This window comes from Coregonus clupeaformis, chromosome 2 (genome assembly GCF_020615455.1).
Source record: "Coregonus clupeaformis isolate EN_2021a chromosome 2, ASM2061545v1, whole genome shotgun sequence".
Classification (NCBI taxonomy): Eukaryota; Metazoa; Chordata; class Actinopteri; order Salmoniformes; family Salmonidae; genus Coregonus; species Coregonus clupeaformis.
Genome location: NC_059193.1, coordinates 10,991,986 through 11,012,023, shown reverse-complemented (window position 1 = coordinate 11,012,023; position 20,038 = coordinate 10,991,986). Strand labels below are relative to the sequence as shown.

Sequence of the window (20,038 nt, the reverse complement as noted above, 5' to 3'; positions counted from 1 at the left end):
TCCCCCCCCTTGCGAGTCCCCCTCGTGACAGAGAATATAAAAAAATATATGTTAATTTCCTGCAATTCTACACATTTTGCCAAGGGGTGGAGAGAAGATTTATCAATTTTATAACAAATTTCATGCAATCCTACTAATTTTGCCATGGGGCAGAGAGAGAAATTTGCAGTTCTACAGCTACTTTCCTGCAATTCTATACATTTCAAATAAAAATTTTATTTGTCACATGCGCCGAATACAACAGGTGTAGACCTTACCATTAAATGATTACAAGCCCTTAACCAACAATGCAGTTCAAGAAATAGAGTTAAGAAAATATTTACTAAATAAACTAAAGTAAAAAAATAACGAGGCTATATACATGGGGTACCAGTACCGAGTCAATGTGCGGGGTTACAGGTTAGTCGAGGTAATTTGTACATGTAGGTAGGGGTAAAGTAGATAATAAACAGCAAGTAGCAGCAGTGTAAAAACAAAAGGGTGGGGGGGTCAATGTAAATAGTCCGGGTTGCCATTTGATTAATTGTTCAGCAGTCTTATGGCTTGGGGGTACAAGCTGTTAAGGAGCCTTTTGGACCTAGACATGGCGCTCCGGTACTGCTTACCGAGCGGTAGCAGAGAGAACAGTCTATGACTTGGGTGACTGGAGTCTTTGACAATTTTTTGGGCCTTCCTCTTACACCACCTAGTATACAGGTTCTGGATGGCAGGAAGCTTGGTCCCAGTGACGTACTGGGCCATACGCACTACCCTCGGTAGCGCAGAGCAGTTGCCATACCAGGCGGTGATGCAACTGGTCAGGATGCTCTCGATGGTGCAGCTGTAAAACCTTTTGAGGATCTGGGGACCCATGCCAAATATTTTCAGTCTCCTAAGTGGGATAAGGTGTTGTCGTGCCCTCTTCACGACTGTCTTGGTGTGTTTGGACCATGATCATTTGTTGGTGATGTGGACACCAAGGAACTCTGGACCCGCTCCACTACAGCCCTGTCGATGTGAATGGGGGCGTGTTCGGCCCTCCTTTTCCTGTAGTGCAGGATCAGCTCTTTTATCTTGCTCAAGCTGAGGGAGAGGTTGTTGTCCTGACACCACACTGCTAGGTCTCTGACCTCCTCCCTATAGGCTGTCTCATCGTTGTCGGTGATCAGGCCTACCACTGTTGTGTCGTCAGCAAACTTAATGATGGTGTTGGAGTCGTTCTTGGCCACGCAGTGGTGGGTGAACAGGGAGTACAGGAGTGGACTAAGTATGCACCCCTGAGGGGCCCCCGTGTTGAGGATCAGCGTGGCAGATGTGTTGTTGCCTACCCTTACCACCTGGGGGCAGCCCGTCAGGAAGTCCGGGATCCAGTTGCAGAGGGAGGTGTTTAGTCCCAGGGTCCTTAGCTTAGTGATGAGCTTTCTGGGCACTATGGTGTTGAACGCTGAGCTGTAGTCGATGAACAGCATTCTCACATAGGTGTTCCTTTTGTCCAGGTGGGAAAGGGCAGTGTGGAGTGCGATTGAGATTGCGTCATCTGTGGATCTGTTGGGGCGGTATGCGAATTGGAGTGGGATGATGGTGTTGATGTGAGCCATGACCAGCCTTTCAAAGCACTTCATGACAACTGACATGAGTGCCATGGGGCGGTAGTCATTTAGGCAGGTTACCTTCGCTTTCTTGGGCACAGGTACTATGGTGGTCTGCTTGAAACATGTACAGTGAGGGAAAAAAGTATTTGATCCCCTGCTGATTTTGTATGTTTGCCCACTGACAAAGACATGATCAGTCTATAATTTTAATGGTAGGTTTATTTGAACAGTGAGAGACAGAATAACAACAAAAAAATCCAGAAAAACGCATGTAAAAAATGTTACACATTGACTTGCATTTTAATGAGGGAAATAAGTATTTGACCCCTCTGCAAAACATGACTTAGTACTTGGTGCCAAAACCCTTGTTGGCAATCACAGAGGTCAGACGTTTCTTGTAGTTGGCCACCAGGTTTGCACACATATCAGGAGGGATTTTGTCCTACTCCTCTTTGCAGATCTTCTCCAAGTCATTAAGGTTTCGATTCGAGCCTGACGTTTGGGAACTCGAACCTTCAGCTACCTCCACAGATTTTCTATGGGATTAAGGTCTGGAGACTGGCTAGGCCACTCCATGATCTTAATATGCTTCTTCTTGAGCCACTCCTTTGTTGCTTTGGCCGTGTGTTTTGGGTCATTTTCATGCTGGAATACCCATCCACGACCCATTTTCAATGCCCTGGCTGAGGGAAGGAGGTTCTCACCCAAGATTTGACGGTACATGGCCCCGTCCATCGTCCCTTTGATGCGGTGAAGTTGTCCTGTCCCCTTAGCAGAAAAACACCCCCAAACCATAATGTTTCCACCTCCATGTTTGACGGTGGGGATGGTGTTCTTGGGGTCATAGGCAGCATTCCTCCTCCTCCAAACACGGCGAGTTGAGTTGATGCCAAAGAGCTCGATTTTGGTCTCATCTGACCACAACACTTTCTCCAGTTCTCCTCTGAATCATTCAGATGTTCATTGGCAAACTTCAGACGGGCCTGTATATGTGCTTTCTTGAGCAGGGGGACCTTGCGGGCGCTGCAGGATTTCAGTCCTTCACGGCGTAGTGTGTTACCAATTGTTTTCTTTGCGACTATGGTCCCAGCTGCCTTGAGATCATTGACAAGATCCTCCTGTGTAGTTCTGGGCTGATTCCTCACCGTTCTCATGATCATTGCAACTCCACGAGGTGAGATCTTGCATGGAGCCCCAGGCCGAGGGAGATTGACAGTTCTTTTGTGTTTCTTCCATTTGCGAATAATCGCACCAACTGTTGTCACCTTCTCACCAAGCTGCTTGGCGATGGTCTTGTAGCCCATTCCAGCCTTGTATAGGTCTACAACCTTGTCCCTGACATCCTTGGAGAGCTCTTTGGTCTTGGCCATGGTGGAGAGTTTGGAATCTGATTGATTGATTGCTTCTGTGGACAGGTGTCTTTTATACAGGTAACAACCTGAGAATAGGAGCACTCCCTTTAAGAGTGTGCTCCTAATCTCAGCTCGTTACCTGTATAAAAGACACTTGGGAGCCAGAAATCTTTCTGATTGAGAGGGGGTCAAATACTTATTTCCCTCATTAAAATGCAAATCAATGTAAAACATTTTTGACATGCGTTTTTCTGGATTTTTTGTTGTTATTCTGTCTCTCACTGTTCAAATAAACCTACCATTACAATTATAGACTGATCATTTCTTTGTCAGTGGGCAAACGTACAAAATCCGCAGGGGATCAAATACTTTTTTCACTCACTGTAGGTATTACAGACTCGGTCAGGGAGAGGTTGAAAATGTCAGTGAAGACACTTGCCAGTTGGTCCGCACATGCTCTGAGTACACGTTCTGGTAATCCGTCTGGCCCTGTGGCTTTGTGAATGTTGACCTGTTTAAAGGTCTTGCTCACATCGGTTACGGAGAGCATGATCACACAGTCGTCCGGAACAGCTGGTGCTCTCATGCATGCTTCAGTGTTGCTTGCCTCGAAGCGAGCATAAAAGGTATTTAACTCATCTGGTAGGCTTGCGTCACTGGGCAGCTCGCAGCTGGGTTTCCCTTTGTAGTCTGTAATAGTTTGCAAGCCCTGCCACATCCGACGAGCATCAGAGCCGGTTTAGTAGAATTCAATCTTAGTCCTGTATTGACGCTTTGCCTGTTTTATGGTTCGTCTGAGGGCATAGCGGGATTTCTTATAAGCGTCCAGATTAGTGTCACGCTCCTTGAAAGCGGCAGCTCTAGCCTTTAGCTCGGATGTTGCCTGTAATCCATGGTTTCTGGTTGGGATATGTACGTACGATCACTGTGTGGACGACGGTGTCAATGCATTTATTGATGAAGCCGGTGACTGAGGTGGTATACTCCTCAATGCCGTTGGATGAATCCCGGAACATATTACAGTCTGTGCTAGCAAAACAGTCCTGTAGCATAGCACCCACGTCATCTGACCACTTCCGTATTGAGCAAGTCACAGGTACTTCCTGCTTTAGTTTTTGTTTGTAAGCAGGAATCAGGAGGATAGAATTATGGTCAGATTTGCCAAATGGAGGGCGAGGGAGAGCTTTGTAATGGTCTCTGTGTGTGGAGTAAAGGTGGTCTAGAGTTTATTTACCTTTGGTTGCACATGTGACATGCTGGTAGAAATGAGGTAAAACGGATTTAAGTTTGCCTGCATTAAAGTCCCCGGCCACTAGTAGTGCCGCTTCTGGATGAGCATTTTCTTGTTTGCTTATGGCCTTATACAGCTCGTTGAGTGTGGTCTTAGTGCCAGCATTGGTTTGTGGTGGTAAATAGGCTATGAAAACTATAGATGAAAACTCTCTTGGTAGATAGTGTGGTCTACAGCTTATCGTGAGGTACTCTACCTCAGGCGAGCAATACTATAGGGTGGAGGCAAATGTTTGCAGATAACTGATGATCAATGGGCCCCACCCCGGTCGGTAATTCGACCATGCTTACTACAAGTTTAGATAGCTGGCTGCTAGACTAACTTACCAATCTAAAAGAAAAATGCTGACATGGCCTAATTAAGTGACTTGCTGATGCACAACCACATTTCGAAATTGCACCTTGTGTATTCTATTATTCTAACTCTCAACAGTAAGTTGAGACCCCGACTGAGTTCCAAAAAATATAGATTATAATTATTTATTTTTAATTGGTCCGCGGGCCTACAAAAAGCGGTTGCCCATCCCTGAACTAAAAGGAAGAACTCATCTTTTGAGGTTCACTGTACCTGAGGTGAAAGGTGGCAGTGTCTACGATGATGTTACTGGAGAGAGAGAAGGATTCTGCTGTGAACAACACCCTCAATGGAAGATACAGGGGCCTGAGAGACAGAGAGCAACAAAGAAGGGGAGAGAAGGGAGAAGTTTGTTAATTATTTATTATCTGCCTTTGTCCACATATGTAAATCTGCTGTGTATGTATACCTGTAGTCCATGGCGCAGGTGGCCAGGTGTGTGTGTAGGACGGTAATAACTGCAGGAGATGTGTAGCCCAGTATCGGGTCATCAATGACATCCAGAAAATCAACCAGCTGTCATGAAGAAAACAGACTAATCAACAAGACTCACTAACCAAACACACACCCACACAGTCAAATCATGATAGGTGCCTGAAGCGTCTCAGCTTTAGTATTTATTAGTATCCCCCATACCTGTTCGTGCCAGCTGTGATTGGTCTGTGCCATGCGATGTCGCATAGTGGCGCCATGGAGACGAAGGGCAACCAGGAACTCCTGTAAAATACACAAACACAGAATTAAGTTAGTGATATTTCTTCATCATACGCACAGCTAACCTACAAGCACAATCAAAAGGTGATATTTAATTCAAATAATAAATGAGAAGATACACGTGTTACCTTGACGTTTCTCTGAGGGTCCAGGGTGATTTTGATGGCTGTGGATAACATCTGGACCTCAGTCTCCCTACCACTCACACTGCTCACCCCCACCTCTGTGGGGTAAATGGTAAGGTCTAGATGCCCTGGGGGAGTGAAGCTGGGCATTTCCAACCGCCCGGGGACGGGAGAGTCTTTCACTACAGCTGTGAGGGGGAGGAAAAGGGTTAGTGACCAGAAAGGAAAGAGGTAAGGGCTGTCAGTCATTTAGCTCATGACTAAAATATACAGTGGCTTGCGAAAGTATTAACCCCCCTTGGCATTTTTCCTATTTTGTTGCCTTTCAACCTGGAATTAAAATGGATTTTGTGGGGGTTTGTATCATTTGATTTACACAACATGCCTACCACTTTGAAGATGCAAAATATTTTTTTATTGTGAAACAAACATGAAATAAGACCAAAAAAAAGAAAACTTGAGCGTGCATAACTATTCACCCCCCCAAAGTCAATACTTTGTAGAGCCACCTTTTGCAGCAATTACAGCTGCAAGTCTCTTGGGGTATGTCTCTATAAGCTTGGCACAACTAGCCACTGGGATTTTGCCTATTCTTCAAGGCAAAACTGCTCCAGCTCCTTCAAGTTGGATGGGTTCCGCTGGTGTACAGCAACCTTTAAGTCATACCACAGATTCTCAATTTGATTGAGGTCTGGGCTTTGACTAGGCCATTCCAAGACATTAAAATGTTTCCCCTTAAACCACTCGAGTGTTGCTTTAGCAGTATGCTTAGGGTCATTGTCCTGCTGGAAAGTGAACCTCCGTCCCAGTCTCAAATCTCTGGAAGACTGAAACAGGTTTCCCTCATTTTCCTTGATGGCCAAAAAGCTCAATTTTAGTCTCATCTGACCAGAGTACTTTCTTCCATATGTTTGGGGAGTCTCTCACATGGCTTTCGGCAAACATCAAACATGTTTGCTTATTTTTTCTTTAAGAAATTGCTTTTTTCTGGCCACACTTCCGTAAAGCCCAGCTCTGTGGAGTGTACGGCTTTTTAATTTTTTTTTATTTAACCTTTATTTAACCAGGTAAGCCAGTTGAGAACAAGTTCTCATTTACAACTGCGACCTGGCCAAGGTAAAGCAAAGCATTGCAATAAAAACAACAACAGTTACATATGGGGTAAACAAAACATAAAGTCAAAAATACAAACAGAAAATATATATACAGTGTGTGCGAATGTAGTAAGTTATGGAGGTAAGGCAATAAATAGGCCATAGTGCAAAATAGTTACAATTTCGTATTAACACTGGAATGATAGATGTGCAAAAGATGATGTGCAAATAGAGATACTGGGGTGCAAATTAGCAAAATAAATAACAGTATGGGGATGAGGTAGTTGGGTGGGCTAATTTCAGAATTAAATTAGGGGCTTCATAGCAAAGGGGGTGAATACATACAGTGGGGAAAAAAAGTATTTAGTCAGCCACCAATTGTGCAAGTTCTCCCACTTAAAAAGATGAGAGAGGCCTGTAATTTTCATCATAGGTACACGTCAACTATGACAGACAAATTGAGAAAAAGAAATCCAGAAAATCACATTGTAGGATTTTTAATGAAATTATTTGCAAATTATGGGGGAAAATAAGTATTTGGTCACCTAAAAACAAGCAAGATTTCTGGCTCTCACAGACCTGTAACTTCTTATTTAAGAGGCTCCTCTGTCCTCCACTCGTTACCTGTATTAATGGCACCTGTTTGAACTTGTTATCAGTATAAAAGACACCTGTCCACAACCTCAAACAGTCACACTCCAAACTCCACTATGGCCAAGACCAAAGAGCTGTCAAAGGACACCAGAAACAAAATTGTAGACCTGCACCAGGCTGGGAAGGCTGAATCTGCAATAGGTAAGCAGCTTGGTTTGAAGAAATCAACAGTGGGAGCAATTATTAGGAAATGGAAGACATACAAGACCACTGATAATCTCCCTCGATCTGGGGCTCCACGCAAGATCTCACCCCGTGGGGTCAAAATGATCACAAGAACGGTGAGCAAAAATCCCAGAACCACACGGGGGGACCTAGTGAATGACCTGCAGAGAGCTGGACCAAAGTAACAAAGCCTACCATCAGTAACACACTACGCCGCCAGGGACTCAAATCCTGCAGTGCAAGACGTGTCCCCCTGCTTAAGCCAGTACATGTCCAGGCCCGTCTGAAGTTTGCTAGAGTGCATTTGGATGATCCAGAAGAGGATTGGGAGAATGTCATATGGTCAGATGAAACCAAAATAGAACTTTTTGGTAAAAACTCAACTCGTCGTGTTTGGAGGACAAAGAATGCTGAGTTGCATCCAAAGAACACCATACCTACTGTGAAGCATGGGGGTGGAAACATCATGCTTTGGGGCTGTTTTTCTGCAAAGGGACCAGGACGACTGATCCGTGTAAAGGAAATAATTAATGGGGCCATGTATCGTGAGATTTTGAGTGAAAACCTCCTTCCATCAGCAAGGGCATTGAAGATGAAACGTGGCTGGGTCTTTCAGCATGACAATGATCCCAAACACACCGCCCGGGCAACGAAGGAGTGGCTTCGTAAGAAGCATTTCAAGGTCCTGGAGTGGCCTAGCCAGTCTCCAGACCTGAACCCAATAGAAAATCTTTGGAGGGAGTTGAAAGTCCGTGTTGCCCAGCGACAGCCCCAAAACATCACTGCTCTAGAGGAGATCTGCATGGAGGAATGGCCCAAAATACCAGCAACAGTGTGTGAAAACCTTGTGAAGACTTACAGAAAACATTTGACCTGTGTCATTGCCAACAAAGGGTATATAACAAAGTATTGAGAAACTTTTGTTATTGACCAAATACTTATTTTCCACCATAATTTGCAAATAAATTCATAAAAAATCCTACAATGTGATTTTCTGGAATTCTTCTTCTCATTTTGTCTGTCATAGTTGACGTGTACCTATGATGAAAATTACAGGCCTCTCTCATCTTTTTAAGTGGGAGAACTTGCACAATTGGTGGCTGACTAAATACTTATTTTCCCCACTGTATGCACGCACCACTTTTCCGTTATTTATTTATTCGAATTTTTTGAAACAAGTAATTTTTTTCAATTCACCTCACCAATTTGGACAATTTATTGTATGTCCATTACATGAAATCCAAATAAAAATCAATTTAAATTACAGGTTGTAATGCAACAAAACAGGAAAAACGCTCAGGGGGATGAATACTTTTGAATTAAAGTGGTCCTATGGACAGATACTTCAATCTCCACTGTGGAGCTTTGCAGCTCCTTCAGGGTTATCTTTGGTCTCTTTGTTGCCTCTCTGATTAATGCCCTCCTTGCATGGTCCGTGAGTTTTGGTGGGCGGCCCTCTCTCGGCAGGTTTGTTGTTGTGCCATATTCTTTCCATTTTTTAATAATGGATTTAATGGTGCTCTGTGGGATGTTCAACGTTTTGGATATTTTTTTATAACCCAACCCTGATCTGTACTTCTCCACAGCTTTGTCCCTGACCTGTTTGGAGAGCTCCTTGGTCTTCAATGTGCCGTTTGCTTGGTGGTGCCCCTTGCTCAGTGGTGTTGCAGACTCTGGGGCCTTTCAGAACAGGTGTATATATACTGAGATCATGTGACAGATCATGTGACACTTAAATTAAGTCCACCTGTGTGCAATCTAACTAATTATGTGACTTCTGAAGGTAATTGGTTGCACCAGATCTTATTTAGGGGCTTCATAGGAAAGGGGGTGAATACATATGCACGCACCACTTTTCCGTTATTTATTTTTTGAAACAAGTTATTTTTTTCATTTCACCTCACCAATTAGGACTATTCTTTGTATGTCCATTACATGAAATCCAAATAAAATCCATTTAAATGACAGGTTGTAACGCAACAAAACAGGAAAAACACCAAGGGGGATGAATTATTTTGCAAGGCACTGTACATGATAACACATGGATTATCACACTTTTACAAATGATTAGGTAGGTAGTACTCCCAGTGGAATGACTCTGATATCACAGAGTCATTCCACTCACCTTTGTGGTAAAGTTCCACCCTCCTGCTCTCCAGGCACAGGAAGCTGAGATGGGGATTGTTCTGATGCTGCGCCACGCTGAACATCTTCCCCCCTTCCAGGTCCAACAGGAGCTCCCCATGACACCGGTCCTCCTGACTTCCTGTCTCTCCCTGAAGGAGACGAGAAAAATAAAACGATTTATTTAAACAAGTGTCTTCCTTAGAAGCGTCATAGTATATATACATTAAATCATTCAATTTGTGTAATACAAATTCCAAACTATTGAATTCAAAATAAAATGTATGTTTGCTCTAATATCGCTCATTCAAGCATTAAGGTCCAGTCAGGATTTGAACCAGGATCCAAAATCTCTCCAGTCTATTTCCCTAGCTAACCATTGTAAGATGTAGCTGGTTCATCAATGGCTCACCTTGCTGTCCGTCATGGCTTGGAGGCGGCCCTTTCCTATGACAACGGTGAGGGAGAGCAGGCTGAGGGCGTGGTTAGGGCGGGGCTCTGACTGCCTGCGTCTGGTTGATTCACTGGCTGTGTAGAACTGAGCATCTTCCTCCTCGGAGTCTGAGTCTGAGAGACCAGAAATATCCCAGTTATAGAACTGCTGAGCAACCAGCAACTACACATTTCAGATGGTCTGCAGGGGTGCAGACTAAAGAGTTGCTCAACACATACCACTTGGCAAGCCATCTTAAATCAGAGCTTTAAATAGACTAAAGATGTTAACAAGATGCTACCCAGAGATTATCCAATTCTGAATGTCTGACCAGTCTGAAGTAGTTTACAAGTCTCTACAAGTATGGGGGTCTCACCTAGTCTGAATGCAGACTTGCAAAGCTGGAAGTTGTCATCATCTTGGCGACGGTGTTGGGGGCTGTGGTCGCTCTTAGGGTCTGAGGGGGGAGGGGCTTCCCACATCAACAGGTCATTATTGATCCTACAGGGATGGAGAGGGAGAGAGGAGGACAGAGGGAAAGGACAGAAAAAGAGGAAGTGAGTGATTGTAAAATGTTTACATTGACATGTTAGTCATTTGCAGATGCTCTTATCCAGAGAGACTTACAGTAGTGAGTCATTTAGCAGACGCTCTTATCCAGAGAGACTTATAGTAGTGAGTGCATACAATTTAATACTTTTTTTGTACAAATAAGCAAACTAGCAGAAAAAGAGAGACAGACAAACACACAGACCTGTTGTAGACGCTCTGGAAGGCCTGTTTGCTGGGCAGGAAGATGTAGGCCAGGGGCAGAAAGATGTCTACTACACACTGACACTGAGAGACACACTGAGACTGGAACTGTTGCATCCCCTCTGGGTCTGCTGGGATCACCATCTGAGGGGGAAGTAGAGAGACAGGACAGAAGGATGAGAGGGAGAATGAGGAAAGTGGGTCAAATAAAAACACATATTCAGGAAGTGTGAGATTATATGTGAGAGAGGGATGGTAAGGTGATTGAGTGTAGGTGAAAAACTGACAATTGGTCCAGAGAGGGATGGATGGTCAGGAGTGAGAGACGCATGGTCAGGATTGAGTGACGAGTGTAGGTGTTTGTGATGGGATGATACCTCCTCAGACTCTTCCTGGGGTTTATTATGGATCCCCATTAGTTCCTGCCAAGGCAGCAGCTACTCTCCTGGGGTTTATTATGGATCCCCATTAGTTCTGCCAAGGCAGCAGCTACTCTCCTGGGGTTTATTATGGATCCCCATTAGTTCTGCCACGGCAGCAGCTACTCTTCCTGGGCTTTATTAAGGATCCCCATTAGTTCTGCCAAGGCAGCAGCTACTCTTCCTGGGGTTTATTATGGATCCCCATTAGTTCTGCCAAGGCAGCAGCTACTCTTCCTGGGGTTTATTATGGATCCCCATTAGTTCTGCCAAGGCAGCAGCTACTCTTCCTGTGGTTTATTATGGATCCCCATTAGTTCTGCCAAGGCAGCAGTTACTCTTCCTGGGGTCCAAACACATTAAGGCACTTACATTACACATAAAACAACATATAAAACAGTACATCATATAAATATATTATTACACCACTACATATCTACAATACAACATGTATAATACCACCATACAACAACATTACAATGTACGTGTGTGTAGATTGTGTGTGCTAGCGAATGTGTGAGTATGTGTGTGTCTCTTCACAGTCCCCGCTGTTCAATAAGGTGTATTTTTTATCTGTTTTCTAAATCTGATTCTACTGCTTGCATCAGTTATCTGTTGTGGAATAGAGTTCCATGTAGCCATGGCTCTAAGTAGTACTGTGCGCCTCCCATAGTCTGTTCTGGACTTGGGGATTGTGAAGAGACCTTTGGTGGCATGTCTTGTGGGGTATGCATGGGTTTCCGAGCTTTGTGCTAGTAGTTTAAACAGACAGCTCGGTGCATTCAGCTTGTCAACACTTCTTACAAAAACAAGTAATGAAGTCAATCTCTCCTCCACTTTGAGCCAGGAGAGATTGACATGCATAGGGACGGTCAGGGGTGAGAGAGGGATGTAAGTGTTTGTGATGGGATGGTGCGGTACCTCCTCAGTCTCGAACATGGTGCGGTTGGAGGAGAAGGGGGAGCTGGTCTTCTCTCGGAGTTCACAGGGGTTCTCAAACGACATGGACCCCAGGTCCCTCATCAGACCCATCCCTACTCCTCCTAATGCTGACCCCAGACCCTCTCCTCCACTCACACGCACTGACAGCCTGGAGAGACAGAGACAGGGAGATGTAAACTATGCAGCTGTGAACTTGGTGTACAGTATATTGATGTGCAATGTTGAGTTCTGAAAGACATGCAATCCAAGTAGCACAGCAAGTGAAACAAACTCTCCTAAAACACATGTTCCAGAAACACACTCACTTGGCCATGGAGTCTTGACTCTTCTGGACTCTGATACAGGGGAAGGAGCCTCCTTCCCAGCCCTCATACGTTCCTGAGAGAGACAATGAACAAACAATTGCTTAAAATGTGAGTGTTACTGTGTGTGTATGTATATTTGACTGTGTGTGTATTCCTCACCGTGCATGTCACTGAAGCTGGCCTCCAATAGCTGTGTGAGGGAGCCGTGGGGGGGGGCAGGGGGTGCATGGGGATCCGGCTGGAGGTCAGGGCCCTCCTGGGAGCAGATATCCAGGTCAAACAGCTCCAGCACCAGGGTCTCCTCCCGCATGGCTCTCTGGGAAAGTGGGCGTCGGAAGGGGAGCGGCCGGAGGTCCGGGATGGGGAAGCGGAGCTTGAGGACGGCGTGGGGCGAGAGGAGGGAGAGAGAGGAGTGCAGCTCACTGCTCTGGGTCTGAGAGAGGGATGGAAGAGGAAGAGGAGAGGAAAAAAAGAGGGGAGAATGTTAAAATAAAGAATCTAAACATAAAGCAAACCTGCAATTTAACTTCAATTGTGAGGCAGGCATATCAAAATCATTATCAACCATTATCAACATGCTCCTCTTAGCAGCTGATGGCTTGCTAAGTGTTTACCTGTGTGTGTACGGGTCCTCCTCCTGTCTGTGTGGGACAGTGGCTGCAGATCCTGCTCAGAGGTTCCAGTCGACTCAGAATGTCCAGGTCCAACTCAGCACTCAGCTCTCCCAACTCTACCCTCACTACACTGTCTCTACGCACCACACGCTGCCTCCCCTGCAATACAGCGACATATCAGGAGGAGGGGGTAGCAGGTTAACAGAGGCGACCAAAACAGACTGAATCAATGACATATTAGCTTTTGAACATGTTCAACTGACACAAACACGCAGGCCAACACACAACATACACACTGTCCTGGTTTACCTTGCGCAGGTGTTTCTCTGTGAGACTGTAGTGGAGCTGTGCACAGGGTCTGGCTGTAGCTCCCACTGTGAACATACCAGCACGCTGGAACTGGAGCAACTAGAGAGGGAGAAAAGAGGAGTGAGGAGTGGGAGCGAAGAGAGTGAGGAAGGAGAGAGGGAGGGAAGAGTTATATCCTGGGCAATGCTATCCCCTGCTATAGCACACTGTATTATGATGAATGTTGTGTTAAAGCCCTCAGACAATCTCAAATAACAGCCCCTGTCCTACCTCAGTGTATTGGGGATTTCCTGGCTCCCAGAGGCACTCAAGTAGCTCTAGCCTACTGAAGGATAGGTCAGAGGTCACAGCACGGGAGTGGCGACCTGCACTGCGCATCTCACACGCCACCTGTACCGCTGCTCCAGTCATCCTGAGAGAGAGAGGGAGAGGGAGAGAGAGAGAAAATATGATTTATTGATATGTAGGGCAGGCAGGTTTGTTGATTTATCTGAGGAGTGGCGGCCAACGTTGAAGAGGCTATTGTGTGTTTTTACCTGAGATGTGAGTGGGGGCAGGCTTTAGCGAAGCTAGCTCTGAGGTGGTGGAAGTCTCTCTCGCTGAACATACTGTCTTTGAAGAAGGCCAGCTCCCGGAAGAACACTCGAGACACCTGGGTCAATGAGGACACTCCATCCGGCCCGGGGGGCAGGTCCTGCTCCAGTAAGGTTAGGGTGAGCCCGCCGAGCGAGAGGCGGAGCAATGCCTCTGGTTTCAGGGGCTCTGATTGGCTACTTCGCCCTGGAAGAGGAGGGGTTAATAAGATAGGTTGTATAATATAGTTTTTGTTACCTGTGAAATGTGCACAAGACAGTGTGAGTAAGATGTGAGTGTTACCTGGTATTCTGCTACACTGGGGCAGGCTGGATAGTGTTCCTGGTACAGGATAACGCCTGGGACCCTGTGGTAGGCCCTGGGCGTAGCTAGCCTGGCTGTGTGTAGACGACGCCATGCTGTCGGAGAGAGAGCTGCCAGAGCGCGCTGACGTCACACTGCTGGTCATACCAGGACCCATGGAGAAGAACATATCTGAGCGAGAGAGTGAGTGAGTGAGTGAGTGAGTGAGTGAGTGAGTGAGTGAGTGAGTGAGTGAGTGATTAAACACAGAGACAATGTGCACTATGCTTCATATGTCTACTTCAACCAATCTCTCACAGAAATGTAAAGAATGCAAATTATGCAGCAGCAAACTACTGTACATGTGTCCTGCAGACTGTGTCACCACAAAGCTAATGTGACCCCTGTCACCTCAAATTCACTAGCCTCCATATTGCATTCCAACTTTGGCTGCCCTCCACATACCCCCGTTCTCCAGACCGGTGAGGTAGGGCTCCATGTCAGGCTCGTCGTCCCAGTCCGGATCTCCATCTCCGGGGCTGGAGCTCAACTGTTTGCTCAAGTCCTCCTCTATCAGACGCAGGTCCTCAGAGTCCAGGGGACGGCTGTGAACCCCAGCACCACTGGCCTCAGGCTCTGGTAGGATAGACAGGGAGGAATCATACAGGGTCTGCAGTACACAGTGTGTATGATGATGAGCATGGTTAAAAGACACTGAACTGTGGATCCAAATAAAGTGTGTTCAATTAAGTGAGTTTTGTTCCACTGTCAATGAAATAAGGATGTGGAACTAAGACACATACACTGAGTGTACAAAACATTAAGAACACCTTCCTAATATTAAGTTGCACCCCCCCTTTGCCCTCAGAACAGCCTCAATTTGTTAGGGCATGGACTCTACAAGGTGTCGAAAGCGTTCCACAGGGATGCTGGCCCATGTTGACTCCAATGCTTCCCACAGTTGTGTCCAGTTAGCTGGATGTCCTTTTGGTGGTGGACCATTCTTGACACACACGGGAAACTGTTGAGTGTGAAAGACCCAGCAGCGTTGCAGTTCTTGACACAAACCGGTGCGCCTGGCACCTACTACCATACCTCGCTTAAAGGCACCTACATTTTTTGTCTTGCCCATTCACCCTCTGAATAGCACACACACACACACACACACAATCAATCAATGTCTCAAGGCTTAGAAATCCTTCCTTAATTTGTCTCTTCCCCTTCATCTACACTGATTGAAGTGGATTTAACAGGTGACATCAATAAGTGATCACAGCTTTCACCTGGATTCACCTCATCAGTCTATGTCATGGAAAGAGCATGTTTTGTATACTCAGTGTAGGTGGAATGCAGGTGGGGAGGTACAGGTAACCAGTTTCTTTACTCACCTGTGTCGATGCAGAGGGCAGATAGAAGGTCGGTCAGGTGAGTGATCTGGTCTGGAGAGAGCAGCAGGTGAAGGAAGCCCACCTTCCCATCCAGCTCCAACTGAAAGATAAGGAGAAATGGTTGGAATAATAGTGACAAAACAAGACAGTGTTCTTAAAATCTAGGTTAAACACACAGGAAGGAACTGAACCAAACCACAGACAAACACACTGACAGACACACACACACCTTAGGTCCAGGCAGCATGTCGTTCTGTTTGATCTTGACTGTGGTCTCCATGAAGCCGGAACAGCTGCCGATGAGGAGGGGCTGCTGGGTGGCCGGAGGGGGGGAGGTGGGGGCGACTGGAGAGTCATCGTCCTCCTCATCACCTACCTCCTCCTCTTCGCTGGCTGAGGCTGAGCCAGGGGTGTCAGCTCTTAAAGGACCCTGAGGAGGAGAGAAATATTACCAGGGTTAACCCTTAGCACCACTGGTTGGTAGAGTCTATTTACATTTAAGTCATTTAGCAGACGCTCTTATCCAATCAGCCCCTAGTCTCATTTTGCCTCTCAAACTAGGGGGAGAGTGAGAGGAAATACTGTATGAGAGTATGTGAGTAGTTTCTAAGTTAGTATTTAGTCTCTATAAGAGGTGTGTGTTATATTGGGACCCAATATGAGAGTATATGCATGTGAGTATATGCATGTGAGAGTGACTGTGTGTACATGAGGGGATTGATATGTGCCATGGTCAATGTGAAACAGTGTGCTACCTGGGGCCCTCCAGTGGTCTCGTACAGCAGTTGAACAGAGCTGAGCTGGAGGATCTTGTGCAGGAAGGCAGGGGGCTGGTGGATGTCTACAGGCACTGTCTGACTGGGGTCCCTCACCGCCTCGTCACAGTACTCCAGCCTGCAGCGCACCACACAGCCACCGGGGGCAGAGAAGAACACTCAGCACAACAACGCTATATAACCTTCAACCTCAGCCAAAACACCCACCATACACACATACAAGCTCTACCAAAGATAGTGAAGCTTCTCCGAGGTTCAAAGGTTCTCTTTGGATCTACAGACAAATCCAGAGACAGTTTGGCATTGCAGGTTTGCCTCAAGTGTTTCCTCATCTCGTTTCCTTCCTGACTTCTAAACTGGTCAAAGGTGGACGGACCACCACAGGCAGTGTGAGAGTGTCAGTGCGGTGAGAACCAAAATACCGTTTGATGTGCACCTCTAAGGCAATGCCCGTCTCCATGTCCAGGGGCTGGTGCTCTATTCGGATTATTGTGTCCAGAAGGGTGACTTTTATCCGACGCAGGACTGCAGCAAAACACAAACAGGGACATTCATTATCACTAAGCATATTGGTCACAAAGACACTAACAAGGGACACCAGTGATGTGATTTGAGTCCTTATCTCACAAGCTTGGACTGGACAGTACACGACTGACACAGTTTGAAAATGACTGAAAAATATGTTATCTTCAGAATGCACTATAACCAACCACAGGGGACAGTACAGGTACAATAATGACAACTTTAAAACAGGTGCACGCTTTTCACTGCCACGCACACATGCAAACAAGGCCTACACAGTGACTCACCCGTCTCAATAGTTTGTGCAAACATCTCCAGGCCCTCCAGTGGAGCAGGCGGCTCCTCTGACGCCTCAGGTGGGTCCTTTAGGCACTCCTGGGCCAGCTGCATGCTGGAGGTCATGCATGTGGACCAGCCCTGGGAGTCCAAACCCCCACCTACACGTAAACAACAACAAGGCATGATTCAGTGACTGTAATAAATGATAAGTGATGACTCATGAACATACTGAACTGTATCACTGAGCAACATAGTCATCTGTTAATTGGTTTGCAGCTGGCTCTGAAAAATGTTGAGCCTGGGATAGTGTAATATGTCTTCTCTTGAGCTCTGACATTGGTTTACAACAAAGAGTTAGCTAGTACTAGACAACTGTATTTGTCTTTGTTGACAATGACATTCTAAAGGTAGCTAGCTAATCAATGGTTACCACAACTTCCTTCCTGAAACTGACAGGCCTGAGGCAGTGACAGGAACAGGAGCTGAATCAATAACAAGGTAACAACAAAGAACTCATTAGTCAGGCAGAGTGGCTGTCAGGCTGAGACTTACTGGTCCTGTACTTGGGTCTGCATGTTATCTGAAGGCCTGAGATGACGAGGGTGCAGTGGTCGGTGACAAGAGCTGACCATGGAATTGTCACCTCTATGTTGCTCACAAACCCATCCACAATCTCAAATGGAGCCCCAAGAGATTCCAATAGCTCGTTGACCGCCTGGGGGGAGGGGAGGAAGGAAGGAAATGGGCGATGAGAAATGAATAGAGATGAGTGGAAGATGATGTTTGAAAAAGAAACACCATGTTTTACAATAAACAACTTGTGGAAATGGCGTCGGGCAACGGTTTTGTCTGATGTGCAGATTGAAAGTGAGTGAGTTTGCGAGATCTAAGTCATATACAGTATATTTCAACGGAACTGCAGGGACAATGGATTAGGCGAGTTATTTTCCAATCAGATGCTAACAAAAATATTTATCGGAATTGTTGTTCCTTGAACTCACGAGAAGCGAGGATATGACGATGATTGTTGACTCAAGTCCTGAAATTGCGAAATAGTTGAGGGTCGGGGTGCATGGGAACACACAAAGGGGACCAGTTGTTCCTTGACAGTTAAACTGCCTTACTACTTTGACTAACTCACCCAAACATCGATGTTGATTTCTTTGATGACACCACTACCATTGTACAGGTCCAAACTCAGCTGTTCCAAACTCAGTCGTTCTTGCAAGAAGTGACCGAGGTAATGCTGTAAGAGGTACCGACAGGCCCGCTTCTTGATTGAGCCTGACCAGGGGAAAAGCCAGCGAGACATAGGGCCAGCGAGTTCAGGGTGAGGGAGCGATGAGGTGATGGAGGAAAACGAATGCAAAAACAGTCCTCTGGCAACTGCATAACAAACAAAACAAAGTGTACTAACGAAGAACGAGCTACAGGGCTGGCTAGCTAGCTAGGGGGCTGAGGGAGGGGATAACCCGTCTCTCGAAATCCTTTGTGTCAGGACCGATGAGTCCACGGCAACGTCGTTTCACAGGACGTTATACTGTTTCATTTCCTATTTTAGCGGTATTTCTGTCCAAACTGTGCGACAAGTGCTATTACATATCTCCCGTTTCACAGGGTGTTAATTGTTTTCATACTCGAACTGATGGTATTGTGGGGACGGCGCTGCGTCATTGCGTCAGTTGCAAAAGCCGAAAGTTAGATTTATAAATACGCCATCTTTGGAAGGTCAAAACAAAACTGTGTGCGCGTTCCTCTGCCCAGGCGTTGCTGTTACATGCCATTTCTTAGCTACAACGCTTGGATAGTTATTTTACGTATCAGCTAAACACGTTTGTGTTCAAAACCATTGGGGACTCGGACATTTCCGATGATCAATTCAAGGGGCTTTATTGGCATGGGAAACATATGTTTACATTGCCAAAGCAAGTGAAATAGATAAGAAACAAAAGTGAAATAAACAATACCATTTTTTACAGAAAACATTACACTCACAAAAGTTCCAAAATAATAAAGACATTTCAATTGTCATATTATGTATATATACAGTGTTGTAACGATGTACAAATAGTTAAAGTAAAATAAGTAAAAATAAATAAACATAAATATGGGTTGTATTTACAATAGTGTTTGTTCTTCACTGGTTACCCTTTTCTTGTGGCAACAGGTCACACATCTTGCTGCTGTGATTGCACACTGTCGTATTTCACCCAATAGACATGGGAGTTTATCAAAATTGGATTTGTTTACGAATTCTTTGTGGGTCTGTGTAATCTGAGGGAAATATGTGTCTCTAATATGGTCATACATTTGGCAGGAGGTTAGGAAGTGCAGCTCAGTTTCCACCTCATTTTGTGGGCAGTGTGCACAAAGCCTGTCTTCTCTTGAGAGCCAGGTCTGCCTATGGCGGCCTTTCTCAATAGCAATGCTCACTGAGTCTGTACAGTCGTGGTCAAAAAGTATTGGTCTTCACAAAGTTCGCTGCTTCAGTGTTATGAGATATTTTTGTCAGATGTTACTATGGTATACTGAAGTATAATTACAAGCATTCCATAAGTGTCAAAGGCTTTTATTGACAATTACATTAAGTTTATGCAAAGAGTCAATATTTGCACTGTTGACCCTTCTTTTTCAAGACCTCTGCAATCCGCCCTGGCATGCTGTCAATTAACTTCTGGGCCACATCCTGACTGATGACAGCCCATTCTTGCATAATCAATGCTTGGAGTTTGTTAGAATTTGTGGGTTTTTGTATGTCCACCCGCCTCTTGCGGATCGACCACGTTCTCAATGGGATTAAGGTCTGGGGAGTTTCCTGGCCATGGACCTAAAATTTCGATGTTTTGTTCCCTGAGCCACTTAGTTATCACTTTTGCCTTATGGCAAGGTGCTCCATCATGCTGGAAAAGGCATTGGTCATCACCAAACTGTTCTTGGATGGTTGGGAGAAGTTGCTCTAGGAGGATGTGTTGGTACCA

The 20,038-nt window shown here is 45.6% G+C and overlaps 1 protein-coding gene across 1 annotated transcript in view; it reads right to left on the bottom strand.

Moving 5' to 3' along the window:
- LOC121533537 (autophagy-related protein 2 homolog A-like) overlaps nt 1-18,724 on the bottom strand; it is a 38,845-nt gene extending 20,121 nt beyond the window's left edge. Inside the window, exons 1-24 of the mRNA XM_041839576.1 lie at nt 18,202-18,724; nt 17,613-17,775; nt 17,069-17,218; nt 16,682-16,784; nt 16,239-16,377; nt 15,713-15,913; nt 15,484-15,583; nt 14,561-14,731; nt 14,096-14,287; nt 13,756-13,999; nt 13,490-13,631; nt 13,220-13,318; nt 12,911-13,069; nt 12,456-12,729; nt 12,297-12,369; nt 11,971-12,139; nt 10,632-10,774; nt 10,254-10,378; nt 9,857-10,011; nt 9,446-9,596; nt 5,411-5,595; nt 5,205-5,285; nt 4,978-5,084; nt 4,782-4,874 (exon numbers count right to left, since the gene is read on the bottom strand). Coding sequence (XP_041695510.1) covers nt 4,782-4,874; nt 4,978-5,084; nt 5,205-5,285; nt 5,411-5,595; nt 9,446-9,596; nt 9,857-10,011; nt 10,254-10,378; nt 10,632-10,774; nt 11,971-12,139; nt 12,297-12,369; nt 12,456-12,729; nt 12,911-13,069; nt 13,220-13,318; nt 13,490-13,631; nt 13,756-13,999; nt 14,096-14,287; nt 14,561-14,731; nt 15,484-15,583; nt 15,713-15,913; nt 16,239-16,377; nt 16,682-16,784; nt 17,069-17,218; nt 17,613-17,775; nt 18,202-18,372 — 3,590 coding nt within the window. The 5' untranslated portion in view covers nt 18,373-18,724. The remainder of the gene's footprint in view (nt 1-4,781; nt 4,875-4,977; nt 5,085-5,204; nt 5,286-5,410; nt 5,596-9,445; nt 9,597-9,856; nt 10,012-10,253; nt 10,379-10,631; nt 10,775-11,970; nt 12,140-12,296; nt 12,370-12,455; nt 12,730-12,910; nt 13,070-13,219; nt 13,319-13,489; nt 13,632-13,755; nt 14,000-14,095; nt 14,288-14,560; nt 14,732-15,483; nt 15,584-15,712; nt 15,914-16,238; nt 16,378-16,681; nt 16,785-17,068; nt 17,219-17,612; nt 17,776-18,201) is intronic.
- Nucleotides 18,725-20,038: the final 1,314 nt, after the last annotated feature.